Source organism: Protomyctophum bolini (genome assembly GCF_963924005.1).
Source record: "Protomyctophum bolini genome assembly, chromosome: 16".
Classification (NCBI taxonomy): domain Eukaryota; kingdom Metazoa; phylum Chordata; class Actinopteri; order Myctophiformes; family Myctophidae; genus Protomyctophum; species Protomyctophum bolini.
In genome coordinates this window covers 25,318,600-25,340,375 of record NC_137877.1, presented here as the reverse complement: position 1 = coordinate 25,340,375, position 21,776 = coordinate 25,318,600, and the positions used below count along the sequence as shown (strand labels likewise).

The following is a 21,776-nucleotide window of genomic DNA, read 5'->3' as shown; positions in this document are numbered from 1 at the left end:
TAAGGAGTCACAGGAGGGGAATGAATGGGATGGGGTTCTTATCAGGTCTGCTACTGCCCTCTTGTGGTGATGGATGAGAACTGCCACTGTGTAGGCTGGACCTACCTGCTCTTTAGGCTTTGGGGAGGACGGTGATGATTCGTAGTCTTTCTTGGTTTCTAGGATCTTTTTCACGAGCCCACCTATGAAGAAGGTTACAGTGAGAGATCCATCTGTTGTGTGGTAGTTTTTGCTTGAATGAAAAGAAAAATGAAAGGAGATAAATACCATGTTTTTCGTCACCATCTAGTTCATCTGTAGGTGACTGTAATAGACAGGAAACAGGAGATTACGATCCTATGTCAACTTTTGCAACACAATCCCACCTTCCTTTAAAAAGAGTGCCGTGATTTCTGCCCCCCCCATAAAACATGATCATCAGATACTATGATTAGTCTACAGAAAGTGTTAAAATTATGTCTTTATGTGTCCACACCCACCAGTTCATTAAGTATACCTGGTTTTCACCTTAGCACCACCCACCTGAACTTAAAGGAAAAGTTTAGTTTTTTTCAACCATGGTTCATGTTTTAGGTTGTTATTAGAGAAAGTAAAAGATGAGTGTTCATTCTTTTTCATTTGCTGCTTTCTTTAGTTTTAGGGATTTTAGCTCTTTTTGACAGGGGGGCGGGGGCATTCGAGCATGGGGCTAAATATGTATTATTTTACATAATTTTATAGCGATTTTTTTTTAATCATTTACTATAGTCCTAATAAACCCCAAGAAATTACATCTGGCCACAAAAGTTCACAGGATCTACTGAATGTGAAGGAGGACTACTGGGGGGAAGCCACACTGTCATAGGCTCAATATGTCAGTTTGACACATTCAGTAGATCTTGTGATTTTTTGTGGCCAGATGTAATTTATTGGGGTCTAGTAGGACTAGAGTAAATAATATAAAATTAAATCGCTATAACATTTTGTAAAGAAATACACATTTAGCCCCATGCTCGAATGCCCCCGCCCCCCTGTCAAAAACTGCTGAAATCCCTAAAACAAAAGAATGCAGCAAATGAAAAAACAATTACAGTCATCTTTTACTTTCTCTAATTACAACCTAAAACATGAACCTTGGTTGAAAAAAACTAAAGTTGTCCTTTAAGCCTCGCTTGATGTCACACAAATGGTGTAATTTTGATTGACTCAAAGTCTGTCAGGTTTCAGGAAGAAAGATAATAAAATACACAGGGAAGACATATTTGAATGTTCTAACCACAGCTCTATTAGAGTAATGTAAACAGAAAAAGTACAAAGATCACGGCACATCTTTAACCAAGCAACCTACTGCTAGAAGGCCTCCTTGTCCACTTACCACCTCCATCTCTGGGAGGACCGGGGCCGGAGCGGCAGCCTCCTCCACTATAAACTGACACTTACCACCTCCATCTCTGGGAGAACTGGGGCCGGAGCGGCGGCCTCCTCCACTATAAACTGTCACTTACCACCTCCATCTCTGGGAGGACTGGGGCCGGAGCGGCGGCCTCCTCCACTATAAACTGCTCGTCGTCATCCTCCTCATCGTCAGACAGCTTCCTCCCCTCCATGATGACCGCTGCCGGGGGCTTGGCACTAGCTAGCCTGGTGGGAGAGAGAGGTAGAGGATGTGATTCATAGCTCGAGAACTCAAATCTGACAACATGGACATTTGGAACTCCCACCAAGAACCAAGCATAGCCCGTTGGTAGCATGAATGACAGCTGTCTGTGACATCAGTGTGTGTGTGTGTGTGTGTGTGTGTGTGTGTGTGTGTGTGTGTGTGTGTGTGTGTGTGTGTGTGTGTGTGTGTGTGTGTGTGTGTGTGTCACGTCACGTCACCTCTCGGCTGGAATCACTTCATTGCAGCTCTCCTGTCTCTTGACTCGTGGAGCGGCAGGACGAGCGCTGCTGGGCCTTGCTGTCCGCCTGCAGGACATACATTCACATTTCAGCAACGGTGGAAAAGTCTCCTTAAGTATCAATACGGAAATGTATAAATACTCTGTTACAAGTAAAAGTCCGGAATTCAAAATGTACAAAAGCATTGGCATGAAAATGTACTTACTGTAAAGTACCAAAACAACTTTAAGTGTAAAATATGCAGAATGTCCCATCTAAAGTCTCCAAATGTATAGACTGTCGGATGTTGTATCGGATAAAGTCTACAAAGTAACTAGGAACTAAAGTTTTCAAATAATTGTAAAGGTACAATATTTGGATTTGAGATTTAGTTACTTTTCACCACTGTAGAACACTAATCTTTGTTTGTCAATTGTGTCATTGATTCGTGAAACACTGATCACGTAATTCAGCTTTATGTAAAAATGGTTAAGTTGGAATCACTAATCAGAAGGATTTAAATCAGATTATTGTCCATGAATGCTAAGCCAACTCAGAGAGTGTACACATGTAACCAAAAGGGTCAACTTGTTTGTAATTGAAGGTATAATGGATAATGTCAGTAAATTCAAGTAAAATACAGACAGACTTTTCTCATCTTGTGTGACTGTTCCATACAAAACAGACGTTGGGGGGAATGGGGATTTCTAAATTACTGTAATACCCTTAGAAGTTTACTAAGGTCGCATTCACACCTAATACTTCGGTAGACTCGATGCGAATGGGCGGAGAAGTTGACATTTAATTTGCTGCGGTTTGCCTTCACACTGCATTGTCATCCGCAGCAACTGGAAACGCAGCAGGGACATTTATCAATGTGTTCAATTCATAAACTAGCCTACACAGTGAAATCTATGGTGTTAAAATTATACTCATAACGTGCATGTGTCGTGCCGTCGGGGACTAGACCTCTCTCTCTCTCCCCCTCTCTCTCTCTCTATGCACGCACTGTTCTTTTGGGCATGGAGGCTCAGGCACAGCGCTGAGCACAGTGACATCACAGTGTACGGGCACTCGGCAAACCCGGTGCGCAGCGCACTGGATTTTCGAACGACAACGCACCGAGTGCACTGAATAAACAAACGAGACCACACCAGTGCGTTCAGGGTACATTTCCGAACGCACCCATTGTTTGCTTAATTTCCTTTATTTGCTGCAGATTGCATTCACACCTGCACCAAATCGAAATCAAGTGCGATTGGAAGCAAAGCAAAACCCCTGATTTTTGGCAGAGTAGAATGCAGTTCTTTGTTGCGTATTGGATTCTAATGAGGATTCACACCTGCCAAACGAAGCGCACTTTCCGACAATGTGCAGCAGGATTCGTTTTAATCGCAGTAAAGCTTTCTGGTGTGAAGGCGACCATACTAAGAGAATCCATTTGTGTTACAAATGGATAATGTAACACTGAGACATAATGTGAGGCAACTTAGTGAAGGTGACATGATTTAGTTATAAATAATTTTATAAAAGCGACAAATATGAGTTTATTTTGCATTGACAGCAGATGGTGAAATGGTGCATGCAGATTGTTCAGACCTGTTTGCCGTGTGGGACGGCACTGTAGACTCTGTGACGTCTCCATTTTCCAGGGGGACAGGTCTCTCAGCCAACGGAGCCTCTCCATCTATGATAGGACCATAGTGACAGGGTTGGTCAACTCAATGAAGCTCTCGAGTCAACCTTTACAATTTAAAGGAATGCATGATTTAAAGTTTAAATCATGCCATGCCCTTCATTAAACTCTCAAAATGTATAATTATCTTTATGACTCTCATTTCCATCATTCCATCTGCATACTTTCTCATCAACATAGACTACAGCACCGGGCCTTACTGGAAACCATAACTAAGCTATGTTGACAAACAAAAAAACTAGTTTAGCTTGTAGAACTTCCTGTCCTCAAATAACACTGTCATATGAGAAGCCATCTATCTATATAGGCCTACTGTAAAAACCTAATGTGAAGTACGCACCCATTTAAGAGTCCCTTTTTTCTCCTGCAACTGGTACTGATAAGACCCAATTTTGGAAATCCCAAACATGGGATATACTTGGACCATGCATATGCCACATATAATGCCTGTCACAGGACTGCCACCTGCCAGTATATAGTGGATAACTTCCCAGTTCTGCTGTATAGCTAAACACTAACTTTAACCCTGACATCCACATTTTGGGCATGTTAGTATTATAGGCTAAAAAGAAAAGAGAATTGCTTACAAGCTCACAAGATGCCGTAATGTGTTAATCAAGACGAGTATACTTGTCAACGGGTGTAGCAGAGCCGAACTCCAAGATAAAATGTTATATGCACACTTGTATTCTCATTCTATAATAAACATTTGTTCAATCTATTCGTGAGTTATCCGACTGAAATAATAGAAACAGGTTTTTCAGAAAACTGTTAATGGGTGAAAGAGCATGCAAGTCTTAGTTTGTGCATACTAGGCATGCACATATCTGAAAGACAGAGAAAGTCAAAGACATACCTCCTTCGCTGTCCGATTCATCTGTAGGGAAGAGAACATAAATAGGAAAAGGACACATTATTCCTCAGAACCTTGATACAACTTTGAGCAAAACTATAATAATCTACTTCTGGGCCAAGCGAGAGGTGACCCATGCAGGCGTTGATTAATATAATGGGTGGAAAAGTGCCGTTAGTACCTTGACCGCCGACCTTTGGCTTGCGTCTCTGCCCTTTGGCAGACGAAGGCCGAGGTATTCTGGCGGGACTGGCAGACTGGCATAGGAGGAGACATGGCAAAGGAAAAAAAACATAGTTTAATGACCACGCACCTACACACTTAATAAATCAAGCAAATAATCCTGCTTTAATTTCATATTCCATAAGTTCTTTAGCTACAGAGCTTATGACATCCCTCTGAAAGGAACAGTGTTTGTGTAAGATTTTGTGTAAGACACACACACACGCACACACAAGGAAAGGAACGTTAACTTCAGGGTTTTCTATTATTTTTTAGAACATGAAGCCGATGTTACCTGGCTCTCTATTGCCTCTGCTGGCTATACAGAGAAAGCGCAAAGAACTAGGTCTAATTCTAAAATAGCTATATACAGTAGTCTAGTAGCCAGAATGTGAACCCGGACATGTTGAGTACACCAACGTTTTATGTTAGAAATGTTTAGTATGGGTCCCCAGCATGTAGAAACTGCCGGATGCCAACTTGCATATGTGGACTTGTGGAGCAATTTTCATAATTGGCATAATATCTGACCATACCATTAACAACCTATAAGGGGGGGGGGGGGGGGGATCAAAATTTCATCATCCTTTATGTAGCATGTGACATGTAAAATTAGGGGGTTTTCATGATGCTGAATCCATTCCAAGCATTAGTTTTGCACAAAATACACTCCTTAGGCTAAAACGGCCATAGCCGTAATCACAAATGTGATGATGTCAGCACATTTGGGCTATGTAGCAATGGCCGTTTATAGCCCAAGTTAGCATCTGGTAGTTTCTACATGCTGGGGACCCATACTCAACATTCCTAACATTAAACTTTGGTGTACTCAACATGTCCGGGTTCACAATGGGGCTCTATGGGCTGGCTGCTAGACTAATACCGCAAGGCGAGACTAAATATAAGCCATGAAGAGCAGCTCTTATGCCAGTCTACAAGCCTGCAGTGGTGGTCAAAGTAACTACAAGTACATTTTGAGGTATTTTTACTTCACTTGAGTAATTCCAATTTCCAATACTCCACTACATCTCAGAGGCAAATATTGTACATTTACTCCACTACATTTATTTGAAAACTTTAGTTACTAGATACTTTGATTATTATTATTATTACAAAACATACATTAAAAACGTCAGCCCTATATACTGTACATTTCGGCCATTTGAAAATAGCCAATCTACAAGCTCACAATGCGTTGCAATGCAATGCATTGAGTATTTATATAGTGCAGTATTGATACTTTTAAGTAAAACATTTGAGTACTTTTCCCACCACTGCAAGCCTGTCTAGTCCTAAATCAAGCAAACCACCACTGAGGTACTAACAATGCTCAGAGCAGACAGCTACAGCACTCCTTACTATCCCCCAACTTCTATCAGCCATATACCGTAAAGATGGAGATGAGTTGTTAAACCATATATTATCAAAATAGAAGATGTTTTTGAGTGGTGCAACCACTCCAAGGAACAGCAATGTCTGTGTTAACCTATGCAACGTTAACTTCGGGTTACTTCAGTAACCTCAGTTAGATGAGTGACTCGCGAGAGAGAGTCATATGGGGTCCAAGCCACTAGATGGCGCAGGCACACAGCCTAACATACACTCACGGAACAATTGTATTGGGTTGTGAACTTTCGCTCATGGCGTGGTTGTATACCCCACCCACCGGGTATATAACCTGAGGTCCGCCCTGAGCACGTCATTCCTATCAACCTGCTTTCTGACTTCTTGACAAGACAGAAGGGCGACTTAATGACTCTCTCTCTCGAGTCACTTATCTAACTGAGGTTACTTAAGTACCTCTCGGAGAGAGTCATATGGGGAACATAACACTCCCGTATGATCGCCTTGGCTGATAGAAAGATTCAACCCTAGGATCATCTCTACTTGAGAGACCAAACGCAAAGGTGGCCCAAGAAGCCAACCCTGCGCGTCCACCCAAAAGAGACATCCATTATGAAGATGTCCTTGACCCAAGGCCGACAGCTCTGCTGTTCCAGCCGTGCCGGTCAAAAACACGATGGTCATCCATTCCTAACGGTCAGGGGCCAGAAGGGACCTCTTGACCAAAAACCAGTCAGACTTCCTGACTCAAATGGGCGGCAACCTCCAGGACTGCATGTCCCAGGGTTGCAGGGGCCACATCCAGGTTATAATACGTGGAGAAGGTCGACGGAGACGACCAACTCGCCGCAGCGCAGACATCCTGAATCGGGACTCCCCTGGCCAAGGCCCAGGATGCAGACAAACCTCTTGTAGAGTGTGCACGTAGACCCTCTGGGGGTTCAGTACCACACGAGGTATAGGCTAACCTTATAGCCTCCACAATCCACTGCGAGAGTCTTACTTTCGAAATGGGTTTTCTCCATTGGGAATCCCGGGCTACAAAGAGCTGCTCACCCAGCCTGAAGGGGGCAGTCCTGTAGACTTTCAAGGCCCTCACAGGACAGAGACAATGTAGTCTCCTATCCTCCACCGAAGAGAAGGGAGGAGGATGGAAGGCCGTGAGACCCACAGGTGAGCAGCCCGAGGGAAAGGTCTTAGGTAGAAACGAAAGGTTCGGCCTGAGCGTGACCCTGGTGTCATTACCACTGAATCTCAAGCAGCTGGTGCTCACTGAGAGCGTGTGCATGTCACCAGCCCGCTACTAGCTAGTGTCTAGCGGAGCTAAAAGGCTAGTAGCTGCGTTAGCGGGAGATAGCTAACCTAGGAAGGCTAGCGAAGCTGCGGAGGGAGGCTAACGACTAGCAGCGGGGGCTAGCTAGGTAGAACAGAGCCTTTAAAGCTGTTAGCTGGGCAGGTGAGCTAGCAAGAAAACTTCGGGCCGTAGTTCTAGAGCTTATAGTACAACGTTTGTACAACAGTAGACTAAACTAAGCAAGCTAGTAGCAAACGGGGACGCAACGTGGGCTAGCAAGGGGGAAACAAAGTTTCGGGGAAAGCTAGCAGAGGACAAACTCAAGCCGCCGTATGGCCCACTTGAGTTTTTAGTGTCCTTATAGTAATTTACGGGCTTTCTAAGGCTGGGAACGTCCGTGAGTGGAGAAAACACTGACTTATGACCGTGAATTTCCGTGGCACGAGTCCGAGACCCGTCCTAGTGGAAAACGCATACACATCTTGGCAAGACGTGTATGCGTAGCACCGAAAGCGAGGAATGACGTGCTCAGGGCGGACCTCAGGTATATTTACCTGGTGGGTGGGGTATACAACCACGCCATGAGCGACAGTTCACGACCCAATAGAATTGTTAGTGTATGTTAGGCTGTGTGCCTGCGCCATCTAGTGGCTTGGACCCCATATGACTCTCTCTGAGAGGTACATAAAACTAACCTATGTGACTGACTATGTGACTATGATATTTAGCTCGCTTCACCAACAGGAAAACCTTACACCAGTCACTTCAAGAGAATTCCAAAATATAAAACTATTACATTTACTGTATGAGCGAAACAGGCTAGACGGGCAGGAATTATAGTCTAATGGACCTGTACCTCTGATCTTTCATCTTCAGCCTAAAAAACATACGTAAAGGAAAAGAGAAATGAACATGAACATTTCCTGCTTTGTGTTCAACGCAACATCAATCCTTAATGATATTAGCACAGGGCTTTATATATTATAGTTTCAAAAAAATACATTTGGAATGAGAGGAATGAAACCTCAACTGTAATGTTTACATTAAGGGGAAAAACATGTTTTCTTGTTTGTGTTGTCGCTGTCAATTTCATTCTTATTTTGTTAAAAAAACATTTAAAAGTTAATAAACAGAACGTTAAAAAAAAGGATCCAAAACATACCACTGGCACAGGTTTGGCTGATTTACTAGGCTCTGCCGAGTGGGGCTTTTGCCGTGCTTCCTCTGATATTCCTGCCTACACACACACAAACACACACAGACACAAACACACACAGTTAAAAAGTGCAAGACGAATTGTGTTGCTGACACTTGGAGGTGTGTAGACGTTGGATAACGACATACCTTCAAGTCTCCTTTCTCCAGGCCCTTAGTTCTGTCTCCGCCATCTTTGTGTCTTCCACCGTCCTTCTCTTTGTCCCTGTCCCTCCGTTTGTCTCCATCGCGTTCCCTTTTGTCCCCGTCTCGTTCCCGTTCTCTGTCTCTGTGCGAGTCCTTGTCTCTGGTCTTCTCGCGGTCTTTCTCCCTCTCCCTGTCCTTCTCCCTCTCCCTGTCCTTCTCCCTCTCCCTGTCTTTGGTCCGTGCTTTGTCTTTGTCCCGGTCTCGGCTCTTGTCCTTGTCCCTGTCCTTGGTGCGGTCCCGCTCGGAGCGGTGGTGCTTGTCAGAGCGCTCCGCGTCACGGTGGTGATCCTTCTCTCCTTCCCTCCGCCTGCTCTCCTGTTCTTTGCGTTGGTCTGGGTCCTTCTGGTCCTGGCTGCCGCTACGCTCTGTGATCTCCTTCCTCTCCTGGGAAATGGACAGTAATGCAAAGATTAACTAATAAAATAAATTAAAAGTGAACTCTGGAAAGTTGCCAAAAGTCATATGGAGCTCGTATAGGTTAGAAATAAGCCACATAGTTGCAAACGTCTGCCTCTCACTTGTAAACAAACACACTCCACGCAGATGTAGCGTAGCCCCGTCCCATAGTCGCCCTAAAGGGATGCAACGCTCTGATTCGTTCAGAAACACACAGGCTTCCGTTTCAGACTGAAACATAAAAATATGCCCATTCACCCCAACCCCCCAGTGCAGCTCTCCAACGTTGAAGCACTGGGCCCTAGTGGTAAGAGGTGGGACTGCGGGCAGACCCATGGAGTTATGACTAGGAAACCCCGTGCAGCTGGGGTTTAACATTGAGCACGTTTGCACTTCCGCTTCCGTGTCCAAATCGAGAAAAAAAGCGGAAGTAAACGGTTCTTCCGGGTGCTTCATAACGCCAGAGCAACTTCCACTGAAATGAATAGCGGGGAGGCGTGGATATCGCTCCGGTTCGGTCTCTATCCTTTTATTACTCTATGATTCACCCCCATCTTTAAACCACCATACTCCATGGTGGTGGGCAGCTATTTTATCACTGCACCAACCAAGCGCCCGACATAAAAAAAAGTTTGAGAACCACTAGTGTAAATGTAATGACATTGGTCTCACCTCTCGGTCCCGTTGAGGCTCCCGTCCCTCCCGGTTCTCCTTGTCTTGGGAGCGGGACGTGCTGTCTTTCGCCTTGGGGTCCGGCTTTTCCCCTGCCAGCACACGCTTCACTGCCTCCTCACTGGACAGCTAGAGCAAAAAAAACAACACAGGGCAATCAACAGGGCACAATCATGCCTGAGGAGAGTCGTTGCTCAGATTGGGAGTACACTGTGAAATCCTCCAAAGAGTCAGTGGTAGAACATACATTTACATATTTAACATACATTTAAGTATTATACAATGGTACTATGCATGAGTGGGTTCATGATTTCCTTACTGGTGGACCAGAACCCCTCGAGCCTCGAGGTATGGAATGTACTCCCTATGTACTTTTAACTGAACTCACAAATATACACAAATCACATTATAAATTATCTGACAGCCCTGTACTCTCAAATTCAATCAAGATTTGGAAAAAGCTTTTACGGGTAGGAAGAATATGTCCTTATTACTTGACACCACTCATAGGTAATAAGACAGTTTGCCCCGGGAATCAGGAGTGCCGTTTTTCGGTCATGGTATCATAAAGGTATTAGAGTTATAGGAAACCTGTTTGATGCCACGGGTGTTTTTATGTCATTTGAAATGGTCAAGAACTCATTTGGAGTCCCACAGAGATATTTCTTTGCTTATTTACAGGCTCGCCATTTTATCAATATTGACACTAAGTTTCCTCGAGATGAGCCTCGTCTCAGACCCTTGAAGGACTCCATTATGCATTCTACTAAAAAGAAAGGGTTGATTTCATATTTTTATGATACTTTTCTGAGTTACGACAAACACAATATCGATAATGTGACTAGGAAATGGGAAAGGGACTTTCAAACTGAGTACGATGAAGATTGTTGGTCTGAATGCATTAAATCTTCTCTTAATCTTCTCTAAGTCTTTTCTAAGTAACAGGTTCAAAGAGATGCAGTATAGGATACTTCATAGACAACACAGAACACCTGAAATTTTGAATAAAATCGATCCCAGTAGATCCCCATTGTGCATTAAATGCAAAAAAACGGTTGGTACGTATATACACTGTTTCTGTGAATGTCCCATGATAGCCAGGTTCTGGTCTTGTGTGACAAAATAATTGAGTTCAATTATGAAGTCTACGATCTGTAAAGATCCGGGGCAATTTTTATTAGGGCTGCCATACAAATTTGGGGTGCTAGATCCTAGAAGGGCTAAGCTACTTAATAAGCTTCTCTGTGTAGCTAGAAAATGCATTTTGTTTAATTGGATTCGCGAAAAACCTCCATCAGTGACTCAGTGGTATAGAGAAGTCTACAGAGTACTTCCAATAGAAAGGCTCAGTGCCAAATTAAAAGATAACTTTATGAATATATGGCAGCTGTGATATATATATCTACTGTGATTTATAAAGGAAGTGATTCATTGGATTGGAGAGCCCCAGCTGTACTCTTGCAATTTGCCTTCTGATGTGCCCATGCGTGTTGTGTATGTATATATATATTTGTATTTATATTTTTTCCCCAATGAATAACTGACTGTATTGTGTATGTCTCGCTCGCCATTTTATTTTTTGTTTGTTTGTTTTGTTTCTGTGCTTTGTTTTTCTTGTCTGTTTTATTGTATTGTGCTTATAATTTATACTTTTCTAGTTTGTCTCACTTTATCTATACAATTTTGATTCATCTTTATGTGAAAACATAAAAATTCAATAAAAAGTTATTTAAAAAAAGTATTATACAAGGTTGAGGTACTTTTACTTTACTTGAGCATTTAAATTCATATATCCTTGAATTTATATTATCTTATGGCAAAGAATAACAAAGATTTTTCTTTCAAATATGAATCTATTCTTTCTCTAAGTTCAGTGTAAGTACCAGGCAAGCGTAATGTGTCACACTTGCCTGGCCTCTTTAAAGCAAACTCTCCCAGGACACCAACAACCTGTTGTTTACACCTGCAGGTCTCCAAGGTTCCATTAAAACATTTCAGTGTGAAAGCTGTCTCTTGAGAGCTGGACCACTTTCCCCAAGAGTCTGGTGTGCAAAATAACCTACTGAACGTGCATTCATGTAGAGCCATTATCATTTACGCTTCAACCAAAATAGTACAAAAAGTGGGTCAGAGAATAAACTATTAACTGTTGTGTTGGTTACAGTTGTCACGGAGTTGAAGGAAATACAGTTACCAATTTAGGTTATCACACACTCCCCTCACTCTTGGAGACATAAAGTTACTGTCAACCCTTCCAGCAGTATTCTACCCATATGCCTGAGCTGTACAAAACAATCAATTTTTAGCACGGCGTCCTCAGTGGGAATATACCCCCTAACCCAGGCAGTGGAGTGTCTCTTCCAGGTGTACAGACCTTGCTGAGACAGCACTTTGCGATGGCCTGCAGCAGCTCGTTGGTCTTCTCTGGCTCGTGTCCGGCCACGATTCGTGCAGGCTTGGCTCCCAGGAGCTCACCGCTCACCAGCATCACCACGTCTATGGCCTTCTGCAGGAAGACTATCTTGGAGTCCTTCTCCTACAGAGGGATGTGGCATCAAGAGAAAAGAGTCGATGGACTTATGTTTGTCGAGGGCCTAATTATACATTTCCCGACCCAACAAAAGTATATGGAATTAATGCTTTCTTTTTTATTCCACATGTTTGCAGTGACACATCACATAAATACATAGATAAGTACCGGTGGGTACATTTCATGTTAGTCAAGGCCTATTCATAGTCCACTTTTCGGTGAAGAGGTGACCACTGAAAACTACAACATGACGTCACGCCGCAGTGGTCACCGCTACTAACACAACATCTCTGTTTTTACTGTTTTTACTGTTTTTTACCGAACGGTGGTCACCTCTTCACCTCTTCACCGAACACTGGACTATGAATATGCCATCAGTGCTATCTTGTGGGTTTTTGAGGGGCGCTAGCATGCACAGCTTTGTGTGCATGTCCGTTTGAGCACGAAATGTGTTTGTAGCACGGAATGTGATGATGTGATGGGCTCAGCACGGAATGTGATGATTTGATGGGCTCAGCACGGAATGTGATGATTTGATGGGCTCAGCACGGAATGTGATGATGTGATGGGCTCAGCACGGAATGTGATGATTTGATGGGCTCAGCACGGAATGTGATGATTTGATGGGCTCAGCACGGAATGTGATCATGTGATGGGCTCAGCACGGAATGTGATGATTTGATGGGCTCAGCACGGAATGTGATGATTTGATGGGCTCAGCACGGAATGTGATGATTTGATGGGCTCAGCACGGAATGTGATGATTTGATGGGCTCAGCACGGAATGTGATTATTTGATGGGCTCAGCACGGAATGTGATGATGTGATGGGCTCAGCACGGAATGTGATGATGTGATGGGCTCAGCACGGAATGTGATTATTTGATGGGCTCAGCACGGAATGTGATGATGTGATGGGCTCAGCACGGAATGTGATTATTTGATGGGCTCAGCACGGAATGTGATTATTTGATGGGCTCAGCACAGAATGTGATGTATGATGATGTATCATACATCATCATAAGAGCGCCCCTCACTTCACGAGTGTGTGTCTTTTATTTATGTTTTAATATCCCCTCCAGTTTCCCCCTATCCCCCCAAATACCTCCTGACCCCACCTTCCCACCCACCCACAGTCCACTTAACCACCTGGAATTAATGTTTGTTTAGGGTAAAATAAAATATAATTTGTGCCGGCCATGTTTATGGACTTTAATGTTTGTCTAGGGTATGTATACATTGTGACATTTTCTTCACTTCAAAGTCATTACCGAAACAATCTGGGTACCCATTGGCAAAACAAAGGATAAACAGCGCCCTCTTTTCATTTGAATTTGCACAGTATTTTCAGCCAGATCTTACGTTGACAATATATAACAACGTAAGATGTCATCTGGCTGAAAATACTGTCCTCGCTGTGCCCCTGATTTTTTTTTAAATCACAGAATGGGGGACTCTTTTCATCTATAGTTTTCCAATAATAAACTCTGAATATCATTGCGTGGTTATGTTCTATCAAGGTCACATTATTGTTGCTCTTTAATGTATTTTAAAGCAGAGGGTGAGAGGAGGGGGAGAGGGAGGAAGAAAGGGAGAGGGAGTCTATTTCGTCCATGCACCTGGCCAATGCACCAGCATATGCTGATAACACGAGAACTACGTTTTCTGCTTACAATGTGTAGATCTCACAGTGATGTTTAGCCAACATTGACAGTTATTCAGATCATTTTGGTAATAGTCTCTCAAGACAGACTGTGCAAATTCAAATGAAAAGAGGGCGCCGCCGCCGTTTATCCTTTGTTTTGCCAATGGGTACCCAGATTGTTTCGGTAATGACTTTGAAGTGAAGAAAATGTCAACACAAAAGCTAAGAAATAAAGCCATTAAAAGGAAAACGGTGTGACATTATGGCTGAAGCTGTGACAACCTTTTCTGAATGCTCCACTCCACACTCGAATTCCAACGTATGTATTCCAAATGATGCCAGTAATCCAGTATGGTCCTCAACTCCTTAAGGATTTGTGTGTTTCAGTTGTAAGCCTAACCCTGTAGATTTCAAGTTGTGTAAAATGCCGGACACCACATTTCTATGCACAACTCTACAGTGACATTATTTTCAAACAAACCACATCAGGTGCAACCTTGAGTTACACATGTATGTGCTCCTTGACAGTGTTACTTTATTTTCACATAAGGCTGTTTAGTCTGCAGTCAGGGAAAATAATTTGCTGTGTCAGACACTGTTGTTTTGTTGTTTGCAATGCTCGTTTGTAATTTGAAGTTAAAATGTATCATCTTTTTTTGGGACAAATTTGGTACACTCAGTAGCATTTGTACACTCTTCTTCGGGTTAACACAGGCTTTTACAGTGAGAAGACGCCTTTTAGGAGATGATGGCAAAAATGTGTCTCACATACTTGCACCCGGCACACAAACCCTGTGACCAAGTTAAACGGTACCTCTCCTCTACCCTATCAACTTGTTCTATCTAAGGAACCTGCCAGCTGTGTAACACGAGGGCTTGTTGCCGGTGCCACCTGGCCCTTGCGGAGAACAGCTGATATCAGACCAGCCTTTGTAATGTCTGCCCTATTCTCTCTTATGCCATCTCTATTCAATAGCTATGGCTGGCAGACGGCACAGAGACCTTTACTTCAATACAGCTGACAAAAAAGGCTTTCGTTTAGAGAATGTGTGGTGGTAGGTAAGCTGCGAACAACCACAGGCCTTTCAGCCGCCGAATGAGGACTGCAACGTCACAGTACATGTCGGATATACGCATACATTATGGAGTTTCCATTTTTGAATGGAAACTCCATAATGAAGAAGACATGGGGAGAGAGTATGTTTTGCACTCCGTCCGTCTGTCCGTCCATCCGTCCGTGGACAGCTAATCTCCGGCACCATTTGCTTGATCGCAGTCATACTCTGCACACACTCTGCACACACACTCCTTGAATGACACAGCTGAACCTCTGCCCCAAGGTTTTCACATTGGCCTCTTATAGCGCCACCAGGAGGCCGTTTTGTGCAAAAAAAAATTTGGACAGTACACCTACAGATTTTGTTCAAACATCACGCAAATTGGTACACCGTCTCTCAAGTCTAGAGCCATTCAACAACATTTCAGATTTTTCAGACTCCATCCTGATTGGCTAAGATTGGCTTCCAAAGTTCGTAGGAGTGCTCAGTTTCACACAAAATGCCGTAAATCATGAACACATCGTGTGATTTCTGTGAAATTGTGCCCGCACATTCCCACTAGGCTGAGTAAGAAATTCACTTGAACATTTTCAACTCAGCCTCATGGTGAAGCTATAACTGGCGGCTGATTAGTGTTTTTACCTCTAACTGCACGGATCTGTGTAAAACCTTGTATACACACACCCTAGAGGCCAAGGAAACACCTTTGCCTGGAATCTGCTCTTTATAGCGCCACCAGGAGGCCGGCATATGCAAAACACCTTTTCTAATATTACTCCTTCAGATTTGATCAAAATTTCACGCAAATCGGTACACTCTCTATGCTTACCATAGTCATGTGATCAAGACGGGTTTGTTTGATTTCTCATAATCCATCCTGATTGGCTACGATTGGCTTATAAACTTTTCAGGAGTAGCCCGCTTTGTACCCGTTCTGGACAAATCGCCACATCTCCTCAATGCAGCGTCCGATTACGGTGAAACTGTGTACGCATATTAATAACAGGAACTTTGAACAGGCATAAATCATGCCTCGTCTGTTTTTAACCTCTTATTTTATCATGCTTTTCTTGTTTCATTTAATGTATAATTTAAAATCGAATTTATTAAATCTGAACTAACCCTTTAAAAGGGTTAATGAGCAGAGCAATGAGGGGGGAGCAGCGTCTCTCTCTGACCCAGTAGTATGTACCGTATTGGTGCAATACATAGTAGTGCAATAGGGCCGGTGACTTGCTTCCCACCATTGTCTACTGTGTCACCAGCAGGATCAAGTGTGAAAAGCTGGCACAGTGTGCAACCTCATCTCATCCTTCCCTTTCTCATATTAAACAGCTGCCTGCGTCCAGCATGGTCCTACTGCCGTTTATACATGGTGAGAATGGAATAAATAATTATGCAGCTTTAACATCAACGCTTTTAATCATGATTTGTTCTTTAACTTGATAAATAAGCAAAATTGTTTCGTAATTACAAAATAAATGTTAAAACCGCTTCAGAAAATACTCCTTTCTTTTTTGCAAAGCTTATATTTCTTCATACAAGCGGACAGTGCCACGGTTCATTTGTTGCATTTATTTATTCATGCGGTGTTCAGATTTCACACTGTAAAGTGTGGCGAATCCCATCTTGATATTCCAGACACTGATCTGAACTGAAGTCAGCCACAGGCTTCTCTGTGCCCCCAACCGATTTGAGGTCGGCTCTTAACACTGCACACCTGAGTTCTGACACCTTGACGGGCTCACTCAGGTCATACCCTGCCAGATCCTCTGACTTTACAGAGGCTACATGTCACACAGGTGGTGTGTATAGTGTTACAGTCATCATTCTCGCACACAAACACACACTCTCACCACGGTGTCACAGACAGGTGCTCTAGTCTAGTACACAAGCTGTTTGTGACAGTGAGTGGATGCAATAACATGTGTGGGGCATTCACAAATGTATGAGCATGGATGCACGACATGGGAATATTATTATCTATAATGTAAAGACGATGAGATGTGATGATGAGAGGAGATACTCAGTCACCTGTTCAGCTCAATTTAAATTGTCCCATCTGTTCATGATAACTTCACAAGTCGGCTTGACAAAAACACAATTAATGAAAATGACAACAATAATAATATCATAACAGTAATTTTACTATTGGCCACAGCTTAACTGGAGCAGTTTTGAGTCAAGTACCTGATAAATGGCCTTAGTTGCCATGTCATTTGCTGAAGGGGCAGGGTAACTCATCCCCCCTGTAAATGTAGGTATTTGAAGCTGCTTCCACTGCCGCGTTCATAGCAGCAGTGTCGCTTTCCTTTGAATATGGTGTTTTTATGGCAATATAATGGAAAAACAAGCTAAGCACATGTAGTACATTTACTGGAAGCCCTCTCCTGCTTGATGGTGCTATGTCATACTCTTGTAAATCCCACAGTGGGATTATACTATGTTTGCTAAGCACCGCTTGTGTCTACCATATACACAATAAAACATTTGTAAAGTTTGTTAGTAATGGTTGTTAATACAAACTACTAATAAGCTTTACTATTTCCGAAATAATAATAATAATAATAATAATAGTAAGTGCTCACTGCGTTCGCAATAAGGGGCAAGAAGGACAAGAAGCCTCGTGCACGCATCCGCCTGTGAAGGCAGACTGCTGGGCAAGCGATGGCGCTTTGGGATGGGGGTCAGATCAACATGGAATGAATTCTGTACTGGCCATATATGGAGCGTATCTGAGTGTACAGGGTTTGATGAGGTCAGATCAACATCTGGAATGTCAGAACATGTCAGCTCCATATATGGAGATCTAAGGGTGGCAGCAGGGGCAGAGTCTTGAGTGTACAGGGTTTGCTGAGGTCTGCCCATATATGGAGCATGTCTTGAGTTTACAGGGTTTGATTAGGTCAGTTCAACATATGGAATGTCAGAACAGGTCAGCTCCATATATGGAGATCTAAGGGTGGCAGAAGGAGCAGTGTCTTGAGTGTACAGAGTTTGATGAGGGCCCAAGTAAGGCCGGGCCTTAACCCAAAGGCCCGCAAATTTCTAGTTATAAACAAGTGTAATGCTTTATGGTGTCGTGCACAGTAACAGTTTGTGTATTAAGTTGTGCTTTTGTTTGAAATGTACCCATTCTGCCTCTTTAAACTAATGTTGTCCACTTTAGCCTGCATGTCAAAGTGAAAAATGTGAATTGGACACAAGAGGAAGACTAGCCAAAGCTGTACCTAAACAGTTGAATCATCTGAACAAGGCCTTGTTGAACCAGCTTACCTTAACATTATCTGACTTCATCTCATTTTCGCCAAAAAGGCCTTTCATAAAACCAGTGGTCCTGATCACCTATAAGTAGGGAGCAACACATGGGAAAAGAAGGTTGCACTGATGAATGCATCAAAAGAGAGTAATAATCACATTTACAAGAGAATATGAAACAGAATATAGCAACAGGGTCACTTTCAAAAGAGAGAGATTGTTTAGACCAAGATCAATCATAGCAGTAAGGAACTTGTGCTGTTTTGCTAGCATTTAAATCATGTAAGATGTTAAAATTATCTTTATTGTTTTATACATTGCATTGACGTTATAATTCTAGTAGTCATAGCACGTCATAGTACATATGTGTAGCATAGTAGTATAGATGTATAGCTTATATGTATAGTTTCATTATAGATATTCCACTGTTACTTTCTTAGCTACGCATGTTTCATGATAAATGTCTTTATGTGATGTATTCCCATGCTTTTGTTCTTGCTTAATGTAAGTCGCTCTGGATTAAGAGCGTCTGCTAAATGCCTAAATTGTAAATTGTAAATTGTAATTTGATTATATTACATTTTTCTTTGTATTTGTGGATATTCATCATGGCTTTTTGTGAAAATATCTGGCTTTTTGTTCACCGTTGTAAAAGGGCAACACTTAGCGGCTAGTTCAGAAATGTTCCCAGATAAAATCCATGACATAATAACTTTACCCCATTCAATTCCCTAAGTGAGAAATTTAAATTTAAATTGCAATTAACAAATTAATTGTGTTGAACAGGCTTGAAGTTGCACAAAGACATAACTTTATACTTTTAAGAAAACATAAATACTGGAAATAGCACAAGCTCACAACTCGTTGCACTGTGATACGCTGTGAGCTTGTAGAATGTGAAAATATGTGATTTTTCTTAAACATGGAAACGATTGACGATTATACAAAATATAATTGCAATTATTTCAAATAATTGTGATTATCTCAAATAATTGCAATTAGGCGATTATGTAAAAATTGTGACAGGCCTACAGTGAGACACACATGGCTAATCAGAAAAATTGAATCACACTCACACCTGCCCTTTATCAAATATTCATTAGCCATGAAAGATGAGACCGCAGGCGGAGGGCGTGAGATAACACCGTTTTGGAAAAGGAAAACAGATGTCACTGAACTTGACCCCTAAATGAATTGGATTGCTTTATGCGTGCGTGTGCCGTGTGCGAGTGTGTGTGTGTGTGTGTGTGTGTGTGTGTGTGTGTGTGTGTGTGACACGTCGCACGTGCATGCACACAGCTAGTATAAGTATTCAGGCAGTTCTATAAATCTATGCAAACTCAAGTGTTCAAGTTACGGTTCTACTGAAAGTTGCGATTTTAAAACCACATACCTCCTATCATACCTAGCCCCTTTAATACATATGATTACGTCATATACTGTAGCAGCCAAGTCTATGGGATTTAATATATATATATATATATATATATATATATATATATATATATATATATATATATGACGAATCGTTTGCCAGCCACGTCTATGGACAAATTGTTTGTTTAGGCCGGGCACCAAACGACAAAGTAAGACGTCTCCACTTGTGATTGTATCGAACTTCCATCGATTAGTTCAAAGAACTGCTGCACCCCTAAGTTTGAGTATCTTTTTCTGTCCTCTTCATCTCCTCTGTACCGACACTGATTCTGAACTTAAGCATCCAGTTGTGGAACCCCCAGCCAGCAGGTACTCTAGTCCAGTGGTTCCCAAAGTGGGGTCCGGAGGTCCAGAGTCACTGCTAGAGCCGTAGAAATCTTCTCTTATGGGGGTCCCTGGCATATCTTTTCAAATGGGGGGTCCGTGGGCTAATTAGTGTAAATGTGGGGGTCCTTGACATGAAAAAGTTTGGGAACCACTGCTCTAGTAGTCCATTGGTTCCCAAACTCTTTATACTGAAGTATCACCTCAGAAAAGATTTGGCTCTCCAAGTACCACCATAATAACTGATGTTAATACAGGAGGGTATACCTGCCCTTTTTGTTCCATTCCTAAGCCAATAATGCTGCTGCTCTGATAAAACTCTGTCTAATCACTAATCAGCACAACTGATGATATTTCTAATGTGATTAATCCATTCTCAAATCTTCTATTAACGGCTAGGTGTGTTGTCATGCTCATGTCAGCATCGCTGGATATCCTATTTCAACCAGTCGCTTGGCCAGAAGAACTACCTGTCCTGTAATAATAATATAAATATTTCATTCCACTTTTTTGGTACCACCAACTGTACTCATGCCAACACCTGTTGACCCAGGTCTGCAGTTGCACCTGACCTCACTTGAGGTTGCAGAGGTCTTTGACAACTGAAGAGCAGCTGCATTGATAGCACCCGATAACCTAATATAACCTAATAATATTTGTATAATCATGTGTGCATGGCTTTTTCTTGCATTTGTACACAATGTAGAATTCATTAAACATTTGCTGGAGGTCAGGTGGCCTTTATTATTATCATAATCCAGAAGCAAGCATCATAGCTCCTTTGGATAGCGCTCTATCCAAAGGAGATAGCTGATTATCTAACCTGAACATACTGTAGCCTACTCCACTGATGATGAAAAACAAACTTTCATATAGGATCATCAGGAGACGCAGCACCCTGATCGAGGTCCAATGGTTTGTTGATAGTTATAGCAGTCCCTATAGCAACGAAACGACGCTTCTGGTATGATGGTGGTATAAACGTTATAGATTAGCATTGTTGCTCCGCTGTTATCTCTGTGACGTGGTTGCACTCGCCACCTGCTTGTGGTGTAGTATAATTGAGATAAAACATGTTTTGCTATTAAAGGCTATTAAAGTCCACACTGACAGTACACTGCAGTGCACTGGCTTCTTTGGGGAAGTAACTTGCTTATTTAGTTTGCGTTAGCATGTTAGCTGGCTAGCTCTCTGGGCTTCTATATGTGGGTGTCCCTAAAAAAACAAGAACTTATCTACAAGCTGACAAGTTAACGCGTCGAGTCGTGACGCGTTGTCAGCTTGTAGATCTGCTTATATTTTTTCCCCTAGGCGAGCGGCAGTGTTAATGAGCCTATTATGAATCTCACCTCGCTGAAGATGTCGTGCAGATACCTGAACGGCGGCTTGCTGAGAAGCTTCTCGGTCAGCGGAGGTTTCTTTATCACTTTCCCCAGAGACTCCTGGGTCTTTTTCACCACTGCCGCGTTCATAGCAGCAGTCTGAAGTGTCACTTTCCTTGGAAAAGGGTGTTGTTTTTAGACCAATATGACGAAGGGCGCGAGTGTAGTACATTCACTGGAAGCCCTCTCTTTCTCTCTCTCCTGCTTGATGTTGCTATGTCAATACTCTTGCAATCCCACAGTGCATCATTGATGAGTAATGCGCATGCGCCAAGGGTTTACGGTTGCCAGAGTGATGGTTGCTATGCACTGCTTGTGTCAATCATAGACACAATAAAATTGTTTGCTACTATTACTAACAATTAACAAACGTTACTATTTCCATAATAATGATAATAATAATGATAA

At 42.5% G+C, this 21,776-nt stretch overlaps 1 protein-coding gene across 1 annotated transcript in view; it reads right to left on the bottom strand.

The window, feature by feature from the left end:
- traf3ip1 (TNF receptor-associated factor 3 interacting protein 1) overlaps positions 1 to 21,591 on the bottom strand; it is a 35,098-nt gene extending 13,507 nt beyond the window's left edge. The window contains exons 1-13 of the mRNA XM_080785695.1: positions 21,336 to 21,591; positions 18,244 to 18,312; positions 12,110 to 12,271; positions 9,736 to 9,864; positions 8,611 to 9,051; positions 8,429 to 8,503; positions 4,588 to 4,663; positions 4,410 to 4,430; positions 3,457 to 3,544; positions 1,858 to 1,944; positions 1,485 to 1,620; positions 268 to 304; positions 106 to 182 (exon numbers count right to left, since the gene is read on the bottom strand). Of these exons, the coding sequence (XP_080641821.1) occupies positions 106 to 182; positions 268 to 304; positions 1,485 to 1,620; positions 1,858 to 1,944; positions 3,457 to 3,544; positions 4,410 to 4,430; positions 4,588 to 4,663; positions 8,429 to 8,503; positions 8,611 to 9,051; positions 9,736 to 9,864; positions 12,110 to 12,271; positions 18,244 to 18,312; positions 21,336 to 21,458 (1,521 nt within the window). The 5' untranslated portion in view covers positions 21,459 to 21,591. The remainder of the gene's footprint in view (positions 1 to 105; positions 183 to 267; positions 305 to 1,484; positions 1,621 to 1,857; positions 1,945 to 3,456; positions 3,545 to 4,409; positions 4,431 to 4,587; positions 4,664 to 8,428; positions 8,504 to 8,610; positions 9,052 to 9,735; positions 9,865 to 12,109; positions 12,272 to 18,243; positions 18,313 to 21,335) is intronic.
- Positions 21,592 to 21,776: the final 185 nt, after the last annotated feature.